A 19,557-nucleotide genomic window follows, 5' to 3' on the forward strand; every position below is an offset into this window, starting at 1 on the left:
GATAGAGGTATTTCATTTATGTATGAGTGGGCCCCGTCTGGGACAAGAATTGGAGGATCTTATGAGCGATTGTTTTTCTGCTAAGGATAGAGGTATTTCATTTATGTATGAGTGAGCCCCGTCTGGGACAAGAATTGGAGGATCTTATGAGCGATTGTTTTTTTTCTAAGGATAGAGGTATTTCATTTATGTATGAGTGAGCCCCGTCTGGGACAAGAATTGGAGGATCTTATGAGCGATTGTTTTTCTCCTTAGAATAGAGGTATTTCATTTATGTATGAGTGGGCCTCGTCTGGGACAAGAATTGGAGGATCTTATGAGCGTTTGTTTTTTTTCTAAGGATAGAGGTATTTCATTTATGTATGAGTGAGCCCCGTCTGGGACAAGAATTGGAGGATCTTATGAGCGATTGTTTTTCTCCTTAGGATAGAGGTATTTCATTTATGTATGAGTGGGCCTCGTCTGGGACAAGAATTGGAGGATCTTATGAGCGATTGTTTTTCTCCTTAGGATAGAGGTATTTCATTTATGCATGAGTGGGCTACAACCACATAGAATATTGAACTTTTCCTCTAACATTTGGCAAAATTTGGAAATCTTTGTTAAGCACAGACCTAAGTTTTCCACGTGTTTTTAGTTAGTTTGCAGTAACAAGTGAGGACTCTAGTCATGATTTCTATATAGTTTTTACTAATGAGTATTAAAAAAACGAAGTTAGAAAATTTTTTAAAACTATATTCTGTGAATTATGCAAATGATAAACGATTTTTTTATACAACACACGGGACAAACGAACATTCGGCTCACCTGATGGTAAGTGATTACCGCCGCACATGAGCACCCGTAATATCAGGGGAATTGCAAGTACGTTGTCGGCCTTTTAAATTAATTATGTTTTGTTAATTGTTAATTGTAAGTACAAATTTGTCATATAAATGTCATCGTTGCCTATAATTAAGGTTGCGCTTAGTATAATAAATAACATTGTAATGAAACATCTATACATATAAATAAAATTGGAGTGTCTGTTTGTAATATTGAAATAACCGTTTTTTACTATTATACATGCATATGAATATAAATACGGTACATACACCAAAATAACATTTTTTTACAATTTTTGTCTGTCTGTCTGTCGGTCTGTTTGTTCCGGCTAATCTCTGAAATGACTGGACCGACTTTGACGAGAATTTTATTGGCAGGTGGCTGATGTAATAAGGAGTAACTTAGGCTACTTTTATTTTTGAAAAATAAAGTTAAATTCCACGCGGACGAAGTCGCGGGAACAGCTAGTATACAATATAATAACGTCGCGGTGTAGACGACATTTCAACACCATTTTGTGATTTAGAAAGAATAACGTGGCTGAGTATTGTCTGAATGTCGAGTAACAGACGTGTACCGGGAGAGACGGACAAATGAGTTCACGTCGAGCTCTTTTACCACTTTTTTCTTAAACTATAACAGACGTGCGACTTCTCTATTCACACCATTTTAGAGTATAAACCTGTGCAGCTTCGTTATTCGACATGCAAATTTTTTATTCTACTTCAAAAGCAAGATTCTTAAGGTTGTATAGGAGAAGTAGGGGATGGCTAGTAGTGGGGACCTTATTTTTTTTTCATAACTGTTTGTATCTGTAATGGTGCAAAAATTTAGGTGATTGCTAGTAATGGGGACCTTATTTTTTTTATAACTATTTGTATCTGTAATGGTGCAAAAATTATGAGTATATTAATACGTGATGCAAAAATCGTTTACTCCTTTTTACGAAAATTATGCAGACTGGGGAGTACGAAATTTGGCACTGCTAAAGTTTATAGAATAGAATAGAATAGAATAGAAAATAATTTATTCAAATAAACTTAATTTAAGCACTTTTGAATAGTCAACATTTTTTTAAATCTACCGCTTATTCGGAAAGCTGTCTCATCACAAGAAGAATAAGCAAGAAACTTGTGTGTTGCTCTTTTAAACAATCCTTGTAAGTTCACATTTTACAAGTCGAAACGTGTGAATACAAACTACCAACCAGCACTAATTTATTTAGGCTCAAATATAAAAACACAATAAGATTAAATCAGTCGTAGTGATAAGAGCAGAGCAGTCCCTACAAGCAGCAATCGTTCACGAGTATGCCGGATGAGCCAGCCATCACTGCGCTCGACCATATTTTAGGGAGCCCAATGACCCGGCCCATCACGCCGCCACATGTCTGGACATTTAGTGAGCATGACTACTCATTCCACTCGACCACGTCACAGCTACAAAAATTACTATATGGTTACAGTATTCGCAGTATAGAAGACTACTTACATTATCATTATATTTCGGCCAATTTACAAAATATATTTCAAAATTAATAGCCTATATGTTATTCTGTGGTATAAGCTATATCACTGTAAAGTTTCAAGAAAATCCGTAAAGTAGTTTATGCGTAAATGAGTAACAAACATCCATACTCACAAACTTTTGTATTATAATACTAATAATAAGATTGTAGGAAGGCAAAATTTTGTTACATTCAATTATATAAAAAAAAACATTATCTATACATATAAATAAAATTGGAATGTCAGTTTGTAATATTGAAATAACCGTTTTTTACTATGATACATATGAATATAAATATGTTACACCAAAATATCATTTTTTATAATTTTTGTCTGTCTTTCTGTCTGTCTGTTTGTTCCGGCTAATCTCTAAAATGACTGGACCGACTTTGATGAGACTTTTATTGGCAGGTGGCTGAAACTTAGGCTACTTTTATTTTAGAAAAATTAAGTTAGATTCAACGCGGACGAAGTCGCGGGAACAGCTAGTACACAATGAAATAGACTGTTAAATTAATTGCCGAATTCCAACTACCGAGCGACCACTTGTTTTCGCTAATTACACCTTTATGTTCCATACGTATGCTGGTAGTATTATATAGACACTAGCTGTACTTGCGACTTCATCCGCGTGGAATTTAACTATATTTTTCTTAAATAAAAGAAAATTTCAAAAATAACAGTAGCCTAAGTTACTCCTTATTACATCAGCTAACTACCAAGAAAAGTTCCGTCAAAATCGGTCCAGCCGTTTCAGAGATTAGCCGGAACAAACAAGCAGACAGACAAAAATGGTAAAAAATGTTATTTTAGTATTTATGTTATTTTGGTGTATGTACAGTATTTATATTCATATGCATGTAGTAAAAAAACGGTTATTTCAATAATACAATCAGACACTCCAATTTTATTTATAAGTATAGATTGGCTTTTTCTAACATTATTCGTAGGTAGGTAGGCTCTGTACTACTTTATACCGATTGTATTTATCGACATAGTCGCACGTTTGCTACGAACCTCTCTCCTGTAACGTTTTCAAGTGATTTGTTTCCACTTTTGTAGCTATACCGGAAACGGATTCGCAGAAGAAAAGCTCCTTTCTGTTAGCTTCTTTGTGACTACTAGTATTACTGGCTTTTGTTCAGCTTCGCTATTGGATTCGGCAAGCTTTTTATTCTATTTCAGAAGCTAGAGATTCTCAAGGTAATTGTGAAGGGGCATGTTAGTAACGGGACTAATGACCCACCCCCTGCTAGCAACGAACCCTTAATAAGGTTGAACTTCACATGGCCCCCTCTGGAAATCTTCGTGGCAAATTGACTTCCGATAGTCGCAAGATCGATTTCTCGCACGGTATAAATATTGTATTGATGAGTCCCTAATTGAGCTTGATCTTCACATAGTCCCCTTTGGAAATCTTCGTGGCAAATTGACTTCCGATAGTCGCAAGATCGATTCCTCGCACAGTATAAACATTGTATTCATGAGTCCCTAAGTGAGGTTGATCTTCACATGGTCCCCTCTGGAAATATTCGTGGCAACTTGACTTCTGATGGTCGCAAGTTTGATTTCTCGCACGGTATAAACATTGTATTGATGAGTCCCTAATTGAGGTTGATCTTCACATGGTCCCCTCTGGAAATCTTCGTGGCAAATTGACTTCTATGGTCGCTAGGTTAACGTGTGGAAAATTTGTACCTAGCTTAACTTGGGTCTAGATGGTGCTGTGTGAATTGTCCTGAGATTATTATTATTATTATTATATGTGACTGTTCAAACTTGTAATTTAATTATGGTCGAATTTCGACCACTAGCCGGACTTAGTATAAGTAATTTTACGACTTATATGGTCAAATAAATACAGTTCACTTTCGTGCAGCTTCTACCACAGATCAGAGTTTACTATTTATACCACAATTGGAAGTAGATTTCTACTTACCGCGGATATATCACTCATCAACCTAACTACCAACATTTTAAAATTAATTTAGAGCCGACAATCTCTCAGTTGACACGTGTCGGATGTTGGTAGCGCTTGTACCAGCTACGTATCAAGGAAACTTTGAAAATAAACTTCGTTATATTATCTTGAGTAGATCATAAACTGTTCGCACCAAATAACATTGCGGCTAGGAAATTAGTTCCAACGTCCCCCCTTAGCTCTCTTCCCCTTCCGCTTTCCCCATTCTTCCGCTTTCTGATAGATAATACTATCTCATAGTGAGCTAGATATATAACATATAACATATAACATAGACGTACAAGAATATTTTCATATCAAATACTATACTAATCATCTAGATGAATAGCGGTATTCCATCGTGGGTTTTTCCAGAAACTTCTTTCCACAACTACATTGTGGAATCTCCTGTTAGCAATGGTATTTGTTTATTGAAACTTTAACGCCCAAGTACACAATGCTCGTGCGACCACCTTGATGCATTTTTTTCCTAGTCAACAATAATGCAAACAGAAATTCATTATCAAAATTTGTTGTGTAAAAGGAAAGATTGTACTTATTTGACTCAAATAATTGTATATGATATCTATACATATAAATAAAATTGGAGTGTGGTTTTCTTCTTCTTGCCTAATTCAGCTGATGATAATAAAAAGTTTTTTCTTTATTTATTTTCTTCGGATTTATGTACACAATATGTGACGATGACAATATCTATACATATAAATAAAATTGGAGTGTCTGTTTGTAATGAAATAACCGTTTTTTACTACATGCATATAATATAAATACTGTACATACACCAAAATAACATTTTTTACAATTTTTGTCTGTCTGTCGGATTGTTCCGGCAAATCTCTGAAATGGCTGGATTGATTTTGACGGGACTTTCTTTGGCAGGAAGCTGATGTAATAACGAGTAACTTAGGCTACCTTTATTTTAGAAAAATGTAATTTAATTCCACGCGGACGAAGTCGCGGGATCAGCTAGTTAGTAATAAAAAAGTTGATTATAATATCATGAATACATGATAGACATTTTAAAGAGGTTATAATGGAGTGGTACACGCTTCTGCGCTAACGTTACGGCACTGTAACAATACAACACAATGTAATGTAAACTGTGAAATTAGTAGTAGTGTAAGATTGATATTATTGTATATACATATTGGTAAATGTGACTGACTCCTAGGAAGAAAAAAAAAAAGAAAAAAAACAATACTATAAACAAATATATATATAGGAGCCTAGGACCACAGTCTAATACTTTTAAAGAAAAAGGAAAAAAAATCCTAATAAAGATAGGTGACACTGCATGTTGTCAACTCACCCGGCCGGCCAGAGGTGGTTCTGGGCCAGACGGATAAGGTCTGCCTAGGTGCCACTGTTAGACAAATTGTAACATCTCGGCTGGAGACTCCTCTGGAGTTGTACAAAAGTGGAAATTAAAGAAATATAATAATATTAAAGTAAATTAAAAAAGGCACGGACGAAAATGTCTGTGGAAAATTATATTTAATTTAAAAAAAAAAACAAAAAAATAACGGTACTGCACGGAGGTCCACTTGCCATGGTCCATTGTTAGCAATGTGGTATTTAGCTCTATCATTAACAATTATTATTATTAATTGTCCTTATACACCAGATTCGAAGACTCTTCTACAATTTCAGACACGGTCTAATCTTATTTGACCACAATATATTAGACTATAGCAAGAATTATCAATAAGAAACCACGAACAAAACTCAGATTACTGTTATTGTTAAAATTCAATAAAAAAATCAATAAAATTTATAATAAACGATAGACCGTGTTGATTGAAAGAAAAGAAGTTTTTTTTTCCATATTCGTCCATCTCATTTTCAGTGATGGAACAGGCAAAAATCCTTAGACCGTACAGCCTAGTCTACGTTAAACTTCTACAGATTTGAACAAGTGATGAGGCCAAAGGCCAATTCTTATGTATGTTTATTCATTATGTTTTCATTCGTGTTCAAAATTTAAGTCTTATCCAAAGTCTTGGATGTTTCAAATTTAGTTAACATGTCTTGGATGTCGCGCGGGATTTTTTCCGGTTTCTTGAAAAGAAGTTTTTATTTATTAAAAATAAATAAAAACTTCTACTAAATTACAATTATTTTAGGGCTTTTATACAAGAAGAGGTTTCATGTTACATTACTTTTAACATCGCGGAGGAGGCGTGTTCCTCCGAAAGAGTTAAGTCTTCAACAGGTTACTGTAAGCCTTAACGGATTACGAGAAGTGGAAAACAGCCCGGGTAACTTTAACTCGACGCGGTTTAAATCAATAGTAACAGTTAGTTTGTTAACAAACCAACTTCGGAGTTAAAAGGATAAACAATAGCTCAAGTACACAATGAGTTCCAACAGTAGATAACTGCATAAATCTGGTTAATGCGAGGCGTAACTTTTAGGGTTGATTCAGCAGCTAAATTAATAACCCAGGACTATTCACACATCATCTAATCCCTAACTAAGCAGAGCTTGTGTTAGTAAGGGTAAACAAATTATAGAATACTTACTTTCATTTTTATTTAAATACATACATAAAACGGCCAGACTAGTACAAACAATCATAGTCATGAATGCAAATATTTGCATCGTGCGAGGATTAGAACCCATGGTCAAGGTTCGAATCCTAATATATATAATCATATCCACCTAAAAGCAGTGTGCTAAACAGCTAGAGGCCGAGGCCGTCAATTATTTATTTACTAGCTACTCTTCGCATGGGTGTACATGTATATATATATTATATATTATAAACCTTTCCCTAGAGTCACTCTATCTATTTAAAAAACCGCTTCAAAATCCGGTGCGTAGTTTTAAAGATTTAAGCATACATAGGGACGGAAAGATAGCGACAGCGACTTTATTTTATATTATGTAATGATTTAAGTGAGCATACGCTTCGTTACTTTGAGCATTATCATTACCTACTTTAATATTGAAAAAATCTTCACAAAAACAGCTCCCCGGAGGGATGGCTTTGAGGGTGTATGAGATTTTTGCTCATTAAAAAAATACGTGCATCTATGAGCCGTCGATGCCGGAGTGACGGGGTCGCGTTGCATTTTACGGTGGTGTTGGTCCGGCCTGTAGATAGTGTAGTGCAGGCCACTACTTGTTTGTTACTCAACGGTGGAAGCGTATGGGTACACGCATCATCATTAAAGTTAAAAAAACCGTCACCTGGCCAGAGAGGAGACTAGGGGGAGGGTGGTATTCTTTCTCGCTAAAAAACCTCAAGGTACATAGTTTGAGGTACTGAACATCTATTGATATGCACGTTTGTCATGTAATCAAGTGAGTAATTGAAATAACAAACAGATTAATGGACTTATAGTCCATCTGATGGAAAGTGCCTATATGTATAAATAAGATATAATACATCTGTAACTTTTTTTATACCACGATGATGGCAAGCAGTTGGCTCATCTGATTGTAAACGGATATTGTTGCCTATAGACATCTGAAACATCAGGGGTGATACATGTGCGTGATGATGATGATGATCATAGTGATCATGATAATTATGATGAACTCACTGCGCCTCATGTTCTGTCAGCAACTCTTCAAAGTGCAGTCGAAGGGTGTGTGCTGTAGGCGCTCTCAGCTCGGTCACGCAGTCCACATCATCAGGGTACGGCCGCGGGAAGCCGGGGCTCGAGATAATAGCGTGCGGGTGCGAGTGAGACAACAATATCGTCTCATTACACTGTATTTTCGACGCGATGTAAGGATCTGGAACAAAAGAAATTATTTTTTAATAGCTGTATTTTCATTAAGAACATCGATTTATAGATTTTTATTTCAAATTAACTTCTAATTTATTTTCTAATGAACTGAACGTAATTTAGGTGATGTCTGAAATTTTGATTCTTATTAAGTAGACTGGAATTACTTTTACTTTATTACAAAAATACTTTATTATAAAAAAATAATCAACTCTAATTAAGATATAATTTGATTTACTTTATTAAATTGCAAAATTATTCGGCTACCACACTACGATGAACAGACAACAGTAGGCATTTAAACTATATGCACAGTGCACACTCTATTCATCGCCTGATGATGCCTCGTTTAGACGCTCAACACGTGTCAAAATATGGGTGTAGATCCAGGAACGGTCGGAATTTGGTCACTAGTGGAGTAGGTCGTAACTCGTAACGCTTCCAGTGGCGGTGGTCAGGTTTCCGCATAATATTTGTGGTCTCACATATGCTAATACAAACGGAAAGGAACAAAATAATACAAGTGCAGTAATTAAATGGACTTCCGCAATATACAACTAACACCTAATTTTATAAACTAAAATTAATAACATTATTATTGGACAGAATAGATGACCCATCAGCAAAGATTTATATATGTAAATTACAGACGTACCTGATGTATATAATTTAAAACCTGATAAAGAAGATACTGTGAATATAGTTTGCTGAGATCAAGTTTCAATAGTAGCAATTAACGAGGGCGTATGAAGGTAGACGAATATGTCTCTGCCCATAAAATATTTTATCTGCTTTTACCCGCTGCTCTTCATTTTACCTGTGACCATGGTGGTTGAAATACTGCCTATATATCAGGAAGTTAATTAAAATGAATAAATCGTTGTAGGGAACCGTGGTTTTTCCTAATTGTATGTATAAATAATGACATCAAGTTTAAAACAGTATTAAATCTTTTTTCTGAAATTGTTCAAACATATTCCACGACACTGTCCAACTGACCCGTATGGAACTTCAAAACGTGTCATTTCATACCAGATAACGTGAAATGACTAAACTGTATGCAGAATTTGAAAACAATAGATTTGAATATATCACACAAACATGGTCCGAACAGCATGTGTTCGCAATCTGGGATTTCGCTATTGAATAACTAACATGCTAGTGAATCGAGAACTTTGTTGATGGCTGTTTGAAACTTTTGTCTATGTCCCATTTTATGTTTTATAAGCAAAACTTCAATGGCATAAGTGTTTACAATAATTTAATTAACAATTATATTTAATCACGCACGGACTACGGACACTTTTTACGGAAATACAAAGCTACGCGCGTATTCTACGGAAATACAAAGCTACGCGCGCATTCTACGGATATACAAGGCTACGCGCGCATTCTACGGATATACAAGGCTACGCGGGCATTCTACGGATATACAAGGCTACGCGCGCATTCTACGGATATACAAGGCTACGCGCGCATTTTACGGATATACAAGGCTACGCGCGCATTCTACGGATATACAAGGCTACGCGCGCATTCTACGGATATACAAGGCTACGCGCGCATTCTATGGATATACAAGTAGGGTATGCGCGCATTTATTGAAGTAGTTGTGTAGCCGATTTCGTTCAGCGTAAAAGCGCATTCTTTATCTAACCCAACGTCTTAGAAAAGTCTATAAAATACACAACATTGTAACAAGTTGATAAGCATTTTACGGAAGAAATACATTGATTAAATATAGAATATAGGGGGGAAGGGGATTGTTAGTAATGTGGATTGATAACCCCATTGCTAGCAATATATCATATCAGGTCGACCTCCACGCGGTTCCCCTTGGAAACCATCGTGATAAATTCCTGGCGAATTTGTCATGATGGGCTAACTGACCTGACCTCATGCTCATCTTATCATCCTCCACTAGTGCCCCGCCAGCGTAAACCGTTAGCGCAGGCGGGTGTACCATTCCATTATCATCCACAAAAAAAAAAAATAGAATATATATACTAAAATACTCTTCGACGGAAGTAATTTTATTAATATATATAAATACATATTACAGTCATAATACAGTCAGTATGAGTTTTGATCGAATTGGGACGCAATTCCGCGCCGGTTCGAATTGGATGAATTAAAAACAAATCAAATCTTTATTCATATAGATCTACTACAGACTCTTATGACATGTCAAATCTATCATCATTTCCAAGTTCATTCAAGCTGAGAAGAACTAAGAAGACAAACAACAACAAGTGGCATTCCAAATAGATTAATACGAAAGAGTTTTTACTACAAAAATAAATATTTTATTCACCGCAGTTCTTATTTAAGTAAAAAGAGAATTACACTCCTAATTTTCATACATTCAAGCACTCGTTTCTCAACTACGAGGGTAATGAACTCCGTAAATATTTAAACCGTTAGCGAGTATACATTAACACAGTACATGAATACAAATCTCTCAACTCTAAGAACATCATAAGCGTTAAAATTTATGAAATTAATGAGATAACATTTCAAGATACAGGACTGCACTTTGCGCGTGACAGCGCCGCTCAAAACTACGGTGTAGCGTGTGGAAGATACCGCAGAATATCAAGTGTAAGATCTTCAGATTAAATCTTAAGATAATAATAATAATAATTCATCAAATAACAATAACTTTTACCTCAATATAACTAGAAATCTTCACTAAGTTCCATTATATGCTAACGAGGGAATAGAAGTATAAAAAGCAGGTAATAATAAATTCTGGAAATATTTTTAATTTGCCATCAACAATTTTATTAATAAAACCTTTACTGAAATAATAATATAATAGTAATCTCAGGACAATTCACACAGCGCCATCTAGACCCAAGTTAAGCTAGCTAAAGCTTGTGTTATAAGTACTAGATAACTAATACATTTTTTGTAAATACATACATATTATACGTAGAAAACACGCAGACCGATACAAACAATTATACTCATGAATACAAAATGTTTGTGCCGTGCGAGAAATCGAACCTGCGACCATCGGATGTAAGGCGGCAATATTACATTAATTAATCTGAACTCTACCTGAAATTGTATTTAACATAAATAAATTGAGCGAGTCATGTAGAAGAAAACTTGGAAAATAATAATTTATTCATCTCATTTTTTTCTTATAATATAACTTTAATTCCCAGAAGTTCGGCGTAGGAATCCGCAGACATGTTTTAGTCACACTCACTCTGTTTCCTTTAGGTTTATTTTTCTTATTATAAAGAATTCTTAGATATATTTTATGCCGATCTATTTTTTTAGGGTCATTTTCTTAAAGCATAAACAATATATATATTCTCGATGATAATGGTAAATTTAAGGAAGTTTAAAAGTTATATAGCAAACAAATGTGAGGAGGTAATGGTCCCAAAATTGTAAAAAAAATAAAAAATTGAAACATAAAGCATTATGGCTTGAAATCCATCTACCCGCGCCTATTATGAAGTAGCATTTATTTAACAATATTTGAGGTAAATACCTTTATTCTTACTAATATTATAATTACAAAAGTAACTGGCTGTCTCGCTGTCACCCCAAAAGTACTGAATCGATTTGTATAAAATTTGGTACCCACATGCCACACAGTCTGCAGTCTAAGAAAGGACATAGTGTGTATAATAGTGATTACACGGATTTGTTTAGCTATATTTAAAAAAAAAATTGGATCCTTACTTTCACAGCTGGAGACTTATTTTTTAGGCTGTTGATTAAATATAAATAAATATGATATTCAGTTTGTAAAGAAATTACTCTTATGGGAGTAAAATAAAATAGGCGATGAAAGTTTTGTATGAAAAGTCGTATATTTTGAAGCTAGAATGATGAAACTATTTTTTTTGCTCTTTTCGAGTTAGTCATTAATTTTTTTTTATTTGGTCAAGGTTGATTTATTACTATTTATTTACTTTAGTTTACTATAAAATTATTTATGTTTTAACTTTAATACGTGTAACTAAATTAATAATCCCTTCACAAATTGAGACCAATGGAAATTACAACTCAGTTTTATATATTTGTTAAGATACATTATGCTTGGTAGTCATACTACTGCATAGTCTAAATTTGCTCCTAAAATCTAACTTTGAATCAAATTATCATACAAATACAGTTTATATTCATGTGGCAACCTCTAACTGCTATATCGACTAGTTATGGGGTAACAGTATATTTATATATACTGCCCATTCAAGTTGTAGTTAGTACTGCCATTTACCACATTCGAGGGTAATGTAGCGACTCTTTATGTTTGTTTGTGCATCGTTTGTGAATAACTAACACAAAGAATGTTGGCAGTTGTATAATCTTATTTGGGTAACATTGTCATGTCACTGCAATGAAGATGAAGATTTGAATCATATTATATTCAAATGTAGAAAATACGGACTCGACAGATTATTACTCATTCACGAGATTCAAGAGCACATTAATGAAGTACCGAAGTCTCTAGAAGAGATCTTATCAAGGCCTGCACTATTCAAGACTTTATATAAATTTATTTCCAACACTGGGAAGAAATCATAATTTTTTTTAAGGTTTTGTATTTTTTTTTGGGCTAGAAAGGACTTGTATCAAGAGCCGTAAAATATTAAATAAAAAAAAAAAAGAAGCGGATATATAAAATAACATTCTTGACATTAAATAAGCAAGCAATTGTTTTGTCCTATGCTTTCAAACGACGCAAAAAAGTATGTAATTCTCAATTCAACTGCATTTTATATCTGTTCATTCATTTATAATTTAAGAGCTCTTGTCTCCGACAAGATCTCTTGTCATTTTCGATCTTCCATGAATCTTTTTAGTTGTTGATACGACACAACTCTAACTTCTTCTTTAACTTGCTTGATATAGTGTCTTGGTCTTCCCCTTCCTCTCTTTCTATCTATTTTTCCTTCGATAATACTATTAATAAGTTCGTCGTGTCATATCAAGTGCCCCAACATTTTCCCCTGCATATTCTCAATAATATTTATGATCTGTCTCTTTTCATTAACCCTTCGCAATACTTCTTTATTCCTTATTTTATCTTTCCAGCTAATTCTTTCCATCCTTCTCCAACATTATTTTTCAAAAGCTCCCAGTTTATCCCTTTTTTTCACAGACATACAAGGCTATAACTCCAGATGTAGGTCTTGATAAGTCGTTTCCGAGAGGACTTTGATGTGTTAGCTCACAAAAGATGTTTTTATCTGTATATTGTTTTATTTACGCGCCAATTCCAATAAACTTTTTCTACAACAATTTGAAAATAATTTAAATTTAGAAATATTTTTGTAACTGTTCCGAGCGCCAACGGAACAATTTGATTAAGTTTAAGTTTGAAAATGGAACGTGCATAAAGATTTGAATGACTTGTTTGGTCCAACTTTCACATTGAAAAGGGTACGCAATCAGAATTTCATCTGCTGCCAAGTTTTTCCTCCATTTGGAATATATGACTTAAATTGAGAGCACGGGACATATAACAAACTACTAAACTATCTTGCCAGGTAATCAGGTGGAAATCTGTATCTGGTAACAAAAGTTGGCACACAACCACCAATCGGGAAGCTAGCGTTGGCAACTGTATAAAATAATTTATGTGTGTACAATTCAAATTTGGAACTTTAATTTTTTAAGTGCACATAGTGCAAAGAAAATAAATTGGGGCGTTTATGTATTGGATTATTGATTCTCTATGGTAAAATAGTCATTTTATTGTATAATGTAGATGTTAATCATAGAAAATAGTTTAAATTATGTAAGTAATATATAAATAAGATATAATAAGAGACAGTGTTACTGAAATATCGTTATAATAAATAAACAACCCTTGACAATTAACACAGCGCCATATAGTCCCACGGTAAGTAGAGCTAGTGTTATGAGTACTAGACAACTGATATAAATTCTTAGACATTTTTTTTATAAATAGAAACATAATATAGACCTATACAAATAATCAAACTCATTAATACAAGTGTTTGCACCGTGCGAGGAATCGAACCCGCGACTATCTGAAGTAAAGCGGTGTGTTAAATCTCTAAACCAGACGAGGCCGTAGATATATATATGCTATAGCCAATTTTATATTCTAGAAAGAAAAAATCTAATACCGTATATGTCTTATATATATATATGTAAATATATCCAAATTCATTTTCTTAGTAGAATAATTTATTCGTTCCACAGATAAGGAGAGCATAAAACCGCGATAATAAACATAAATACAGATTAAATTTTAAAAATATATATTGAGGATAAAAATCGTTTAAAATTTGATGAGGTCGAAATAAATTTGAAATTTTATCGTTAAAATATATAAACAACACTTTAGGGCTAACACGCCATGAAAGTCGAGAGACTTTATGCTTTTTTTTATAGGGCAACATTATATTTTATGTTGTGCATACTAGTTTCTGTCTATGAATTGGTCTATAGTATGTTGTCGCTGTTATTAGTTATTGCAAAGAGGTACCAGGAATTTAACAATGACCTACATTAATTTTATTACTTTTATTTTATTTATTTATTCTAAAATCTGGTTTAATCATTACCACTGATTTATTTAAAATGTTTACTCTAATAAACTAAAGTTAGTTGGTAGTTTGTATTGACATATTTTAACTTAAAAATGTTACAACGATTATTAAAAACTAGCTACTCGCTGCGGCTTCGCCGAGTGTACTATTATATATATATATTATATATATATATATAAAACTTCCTCTAGAATCACTCTGTCTTTTAAAAAAAACTGCTTCAAAATCCGATGCATAGTTTTAAAGATTTAAGCATATATAGGGAAGGACAGACAGCGACAGCGACTTTATTTTATATTATGTAATGATTTATCTATTCTAAAATCTGTTTTAATCACTACGACTGATTTTACCTGTGTATTTAATATTTTGACTCAAATAAATTAGTGTTAGTGGGTAGTTTATATTCACACATATCTATAAGAAACAATATTTTTTCTTCTTTCGCAAGTTTCTTGCTTGTTCTTCTTGTGATGCTTTCCGAATGAGCGGTAGATAAAAAAACTGGCTATTCAAAAGTGCTTGAATTAAGTTTATTTGAATAAATTTCTATTCTATTCTATATCGAGCAACTTTATAGCCTATATAATATGTACCTTACAAACTAACATATATATAAAATAAATGTAGCAGTCCTTCTTGACAACGTTGCTGTATGTTTATGAATCTAAGGGGAGTATTATGTAATAATAGTCAAATATATTTGATCGAATTTATAGGAATTTAATAGTAGCAATTATAAAATTAAAGTGGGTTTGTTTTTTAAACCTTGAATTATTAGATTATGACTACTATGACTATTAGCATTTGGAATGAAAAAAGATACAGGTGTTTTTTTTTTTATTTTAGTATACCCTTAGGAACCCTATAGAGATCCATAAATGACGTCACATCTTAAGAAGGTAGGAGGGGGTGGGAAATAGGGTATATACAGCGTGGCTATTTTTAAGGGATGATAATGGATTGATGTCCTTGCTTGCGCTAATGGTATACGCTGGCGGGGCACCAGTGGAGGATGATAAAATGAGTATGAGGCCAGGTCAGTTAGCCCATCGTGACAAATTCACCAGGAATTTAAAATATTTAATTTAATTTAATGTTTAATAATGGTTTCCAGGAGAAACCTCGTGAAAGTCACTATTTATTATTTACGTGCGTGACTATTTACGTCAAGGGGTGAAAGGGGTCCTAAACATCGTCACATTTCCTTTCCATTAACTTTATTTTATTTAATATAAATTTTATTATTACAAATATTTACCATAAAGTATAAATATTTACCATTATACTAAGCGTTTCTCAGAAATGTTTACCTCCACTACACATTTCGGGGGTCAAAATACATAAAAAAATGTCAAACAAACAAACGGACACTGTCCACGGGTTTTACTACTATATATATATGGGGATTACATTGTATTTGCTATCTTTTGTGCAACATCGCGTTGCCGCCGGCAATAAAAGCTCCCAACTTGTATAGTTTTATAGCTGTTCGAAGACTAAAGTTTCACGATAAAAACTAGTTAAGTGGGAACTACGTTCGCGGGTCGGTGGTTCCGTACAATTGATTATCTTTATTAACTAGAGAGATAATATTGTTCGAAAAAAAAATATCACGACTAGCTCTTACACGTGATTATGTCTGTACAAACTTTCATCCCTTGTTTCACCCTTTCTAGGGGATAATTTTTTTTATAACACAGGGACAAACCTGTATGCGGCTCACCTGATGGTAAGTGATAACCGCCGCCCATGAGCACCCGCAACATCCCAGGAATTGCAAGTACGATGTCGGCATTTTAAAAAGGAATAAGCTCATTTCTTGAAGGTTTCGACATAGCCTATATGGGTCCTCGAGAATCTATCTATTATAAAATTTTACAGTAATATTTATAAAGGATATAGTGGAATTACACTTAAATAAATTCAAAACATCTGTTAAATCATATTTACTGAGCAAAGCCTATTACTAAACTATTACTTGAATGACGAGCGTGCATGGCAATAGTTGTTCATACAGGAGATTTTCATTTAATGTTAGACATAGACATCTATATAAATATACATACATTGTAAATATCTGACTTAAAAAAAAGTAATTCAATTGAGTTTCTTGCCAGTTCTTCTCAATTGGATCTATATACTGAACTGGACGGTAGGGGAAAAATTATAATATAAAAAATCTGACATTCATAAGCGGCTCATTTTAGCCGCCTACATAAATAAATGATTCTTGAATTTGAACATATATACATATAGATATATCAATATACTTCGACGGCCTTAATAGTCTAGTGGTTTAGCGGTCGCGGGTTCGATTCATCGCACTGTGCAAACATTCGTAGTCATGATTATGATTGTTTTATTTTGTCTGGGTGTTATCTATGTGTATTACATAAAAAATGTATTTGATTATTTCTATAAGTTGTTAAGTACCCATAACAGTATCTTGAGACTAGATGGCGCTATGTAAATTGTCGAGGCTTACTATTTGGAATTTATTATGTATCGAGTAAAATGTTTCTTTGCGGAAGTCCATTTTATTATTTAAAAGTTTATTAGTAACTAGCTATTCGCTACGGCTTCGCCCGAGTGTATATGTATTATACATATAAACCTACCTCTTGAATCACTCTATCTACTAAAAGAAACCGCTTCAAAATCCGTTGCGTAGTTTTAAAGATTTAAGCATACATAGGGACGGACAGACAGCGACAACGACTTTTTTTATTCTACATATGTAATACACACAATTTTACACAGAGTTTTAATGCGGAACCCTGAAAAGGGTGAAAAACCGATAAAAAGTTTACAACTATGCAAACTCTGTATAGTGCGGGGTAATTATATTTATGGCTGAAAATGACAAAGGATGTCCATTATTTTAAACTGATAACAGATACTGCCACATCTCAAGATAATAAGGAACCCTGAAAAGTGTGAAAAACCGATAAAAAGTTCACATTTATGCAAACTTCTGTATAGTGCGGGGTAATTATATTTATGGCTGAAAATGACAAAGGACGTCCATTATTTTAATCTGATAACAGATACTGCCACATCTCAAGATAATAAGGAACCCTGAAAAGGGTGAAAAACCGATAAAAAGTTTACAACTATGCAAACTTCTGTATAGTGCGGGGTAATTATATTTATGGCTGAAAATGACTAAGGACGTCCATTATTTTAAACTGATAACAGATACTGTTACATCTCAAGATAAAAAACATATCACGACTAGCTCTTCCCCGCGATTATGTCTGTATAAATTCATCCCTTGTTTCACCCCTTCTATATTAATAAGGGGATGAAACATTTTTTTTATAACACGAGACAAACGACCATGCGGCTCACCTGATGGTAAGTGATTACCGCCGCCCATGAGCACCCGCAACACCAGGGGAATTGCAAGTACGTTGTCGGCATTTTAAAAAGGAATAAGCTCTTTTCTTGTAGGTTTCAATATAGACTATATGCGTCCTCGTGAATCTATCTATTATATCTATATATTGTATAGGTCTATCTATCTATTATATTATATAGGTTATTCATAAATTAATTAACAAAATAATGGGAAGCGTATTAACAACTTTACAAATTAAAAATTAATGAGATTTTTTTAATTAAAGGGAATGCAATATGATAATTATTTTCATTAATTATAATACAATACGTACTATTTTTACCAGGCTAATTGCGTTTATTTGTTTATGCCTAAAAACGGTATAAAAAATTAATGAAATAATAATCTATACATCTATACATATACATAAAATTAGAGGTGTCTGTTTGTAACATAGAAATAACCGTCTTTTACTACATGCATATGAATATAAATACTGTACATACATATACGAAAAAAAACACTTTTTACAATTTTTGTCTGTCTGTCTATCGGTCTGTTTGTTCCGTTAATCTCTGAAATGGCTGGACCGATTTTGACGGGAATTTTATTGGCAGGTAGTTGATGTAATAAGGAGTAATTTAGGCTACTTTTATTTTAGAAAAATAAAGTTAAATTCCACGCGGACGAAGTCGCGGGTACAGCTAGTAATAAATAAATATCTTTGAACAATGAACGCAGCGCCATCTAGTCCCACCGTAACCAGAGCTTGAGTTATGGGTACTAAACAACTGATACAAGTAATTAGTTTTTTTTGTAAATACATACATAATATACACCCAGACCGATACAAACAATCAAACTCATGAATACAAATGCGCGCACCGTGCGAGGAATCGAACCGGCGACCATCGGTGTGCTCAACCGCTCGACCACCGAGACCGAAATTTAATTAATCATTAATCACAGGAAATTGTTATATCCGATTCATTATAATAATAAAAATCTCAGGACAATTTACACAGCGCCATCTAGACCCAAGTTCAGATAGCTAAAGCTTGTGTTATGGGTACTAGATAACTGATACAAATACATAGATATAATTTTTGTTTTCGTAAATACATACATATTATACATAGAAAACATCCAGACCGATACAAACTATCACACTCATGAATACAAATGTTTGTGCCGTGCGAGGAATCGAACCCGCAACCATCGGACGTAAAGCGGTGTGCTAGATATATATCTAGTAAATAAATATAATAGTACAATATATGCTCATAATATTAGCGTAAAGTGAAATATATGAAGAAATATTCACGTAGAGTGTCTAGTATATTACCGTAAAAAGAAAATATGGTTTATTTACACTCTGCTGGGAATCGAATTTCATATCCAGATAAGTATCTACATATGTGTTCTCACAGCGGGTAAAAGGTAAAAGTAGATCGGGATGGGATCGTGAGTTCCTCGTGAGTTACTCATTTATGCTACATACTGGACTAAATATCTGAAAAGCAGTGGTTTGCTGCTCGAGCAAACTATAATAATAAATAATAATCTCAGGACAATTCACACAGCGCCATCTAGACCCAAGTTAAGCTAGCTAAAG

The 19,557-nt window shown here is 33.8% G+C and overlaps 1 protein-coding gene across 1 annotated transcript in view; it reads right to left on the reverse strand.

Moving 5' to 3' along the window:
- The window catches only part of LOC131851560 (uncharacterized), a 226,747-nt gene that overhangs the window by 53,136 nt on the left and 154,054 nt on the right, over positions 1-19,557 (reverse strand). The window contains exon 7 of the mRNA XM_059202073.1: positions 7,863-8,058. Within this exon, the coding sequence (XP_059058056.1) occupies positions 7,863-8,058 (196 nt within the window). The remainder of the gene's footprint in view (positions 1-7,862; positions 8,059-19,557) is intronic.

The sequence above is a fragment of the Achroia grisella genome, unplaced genomic scaffold, assembly GCF_030625045.1.
Source record: "Achroia grisella isolate CSIRO2021 unplaced genomic scaffold, CSIRO_AGI_Agris_v1 utg784, whole genome shotgun sequence".
NCBI lineage: Eukaryota > Metazoa > Arthropoda > Insecta > Lepidoptera > Pyralidae > Achroia > Achroia grisella.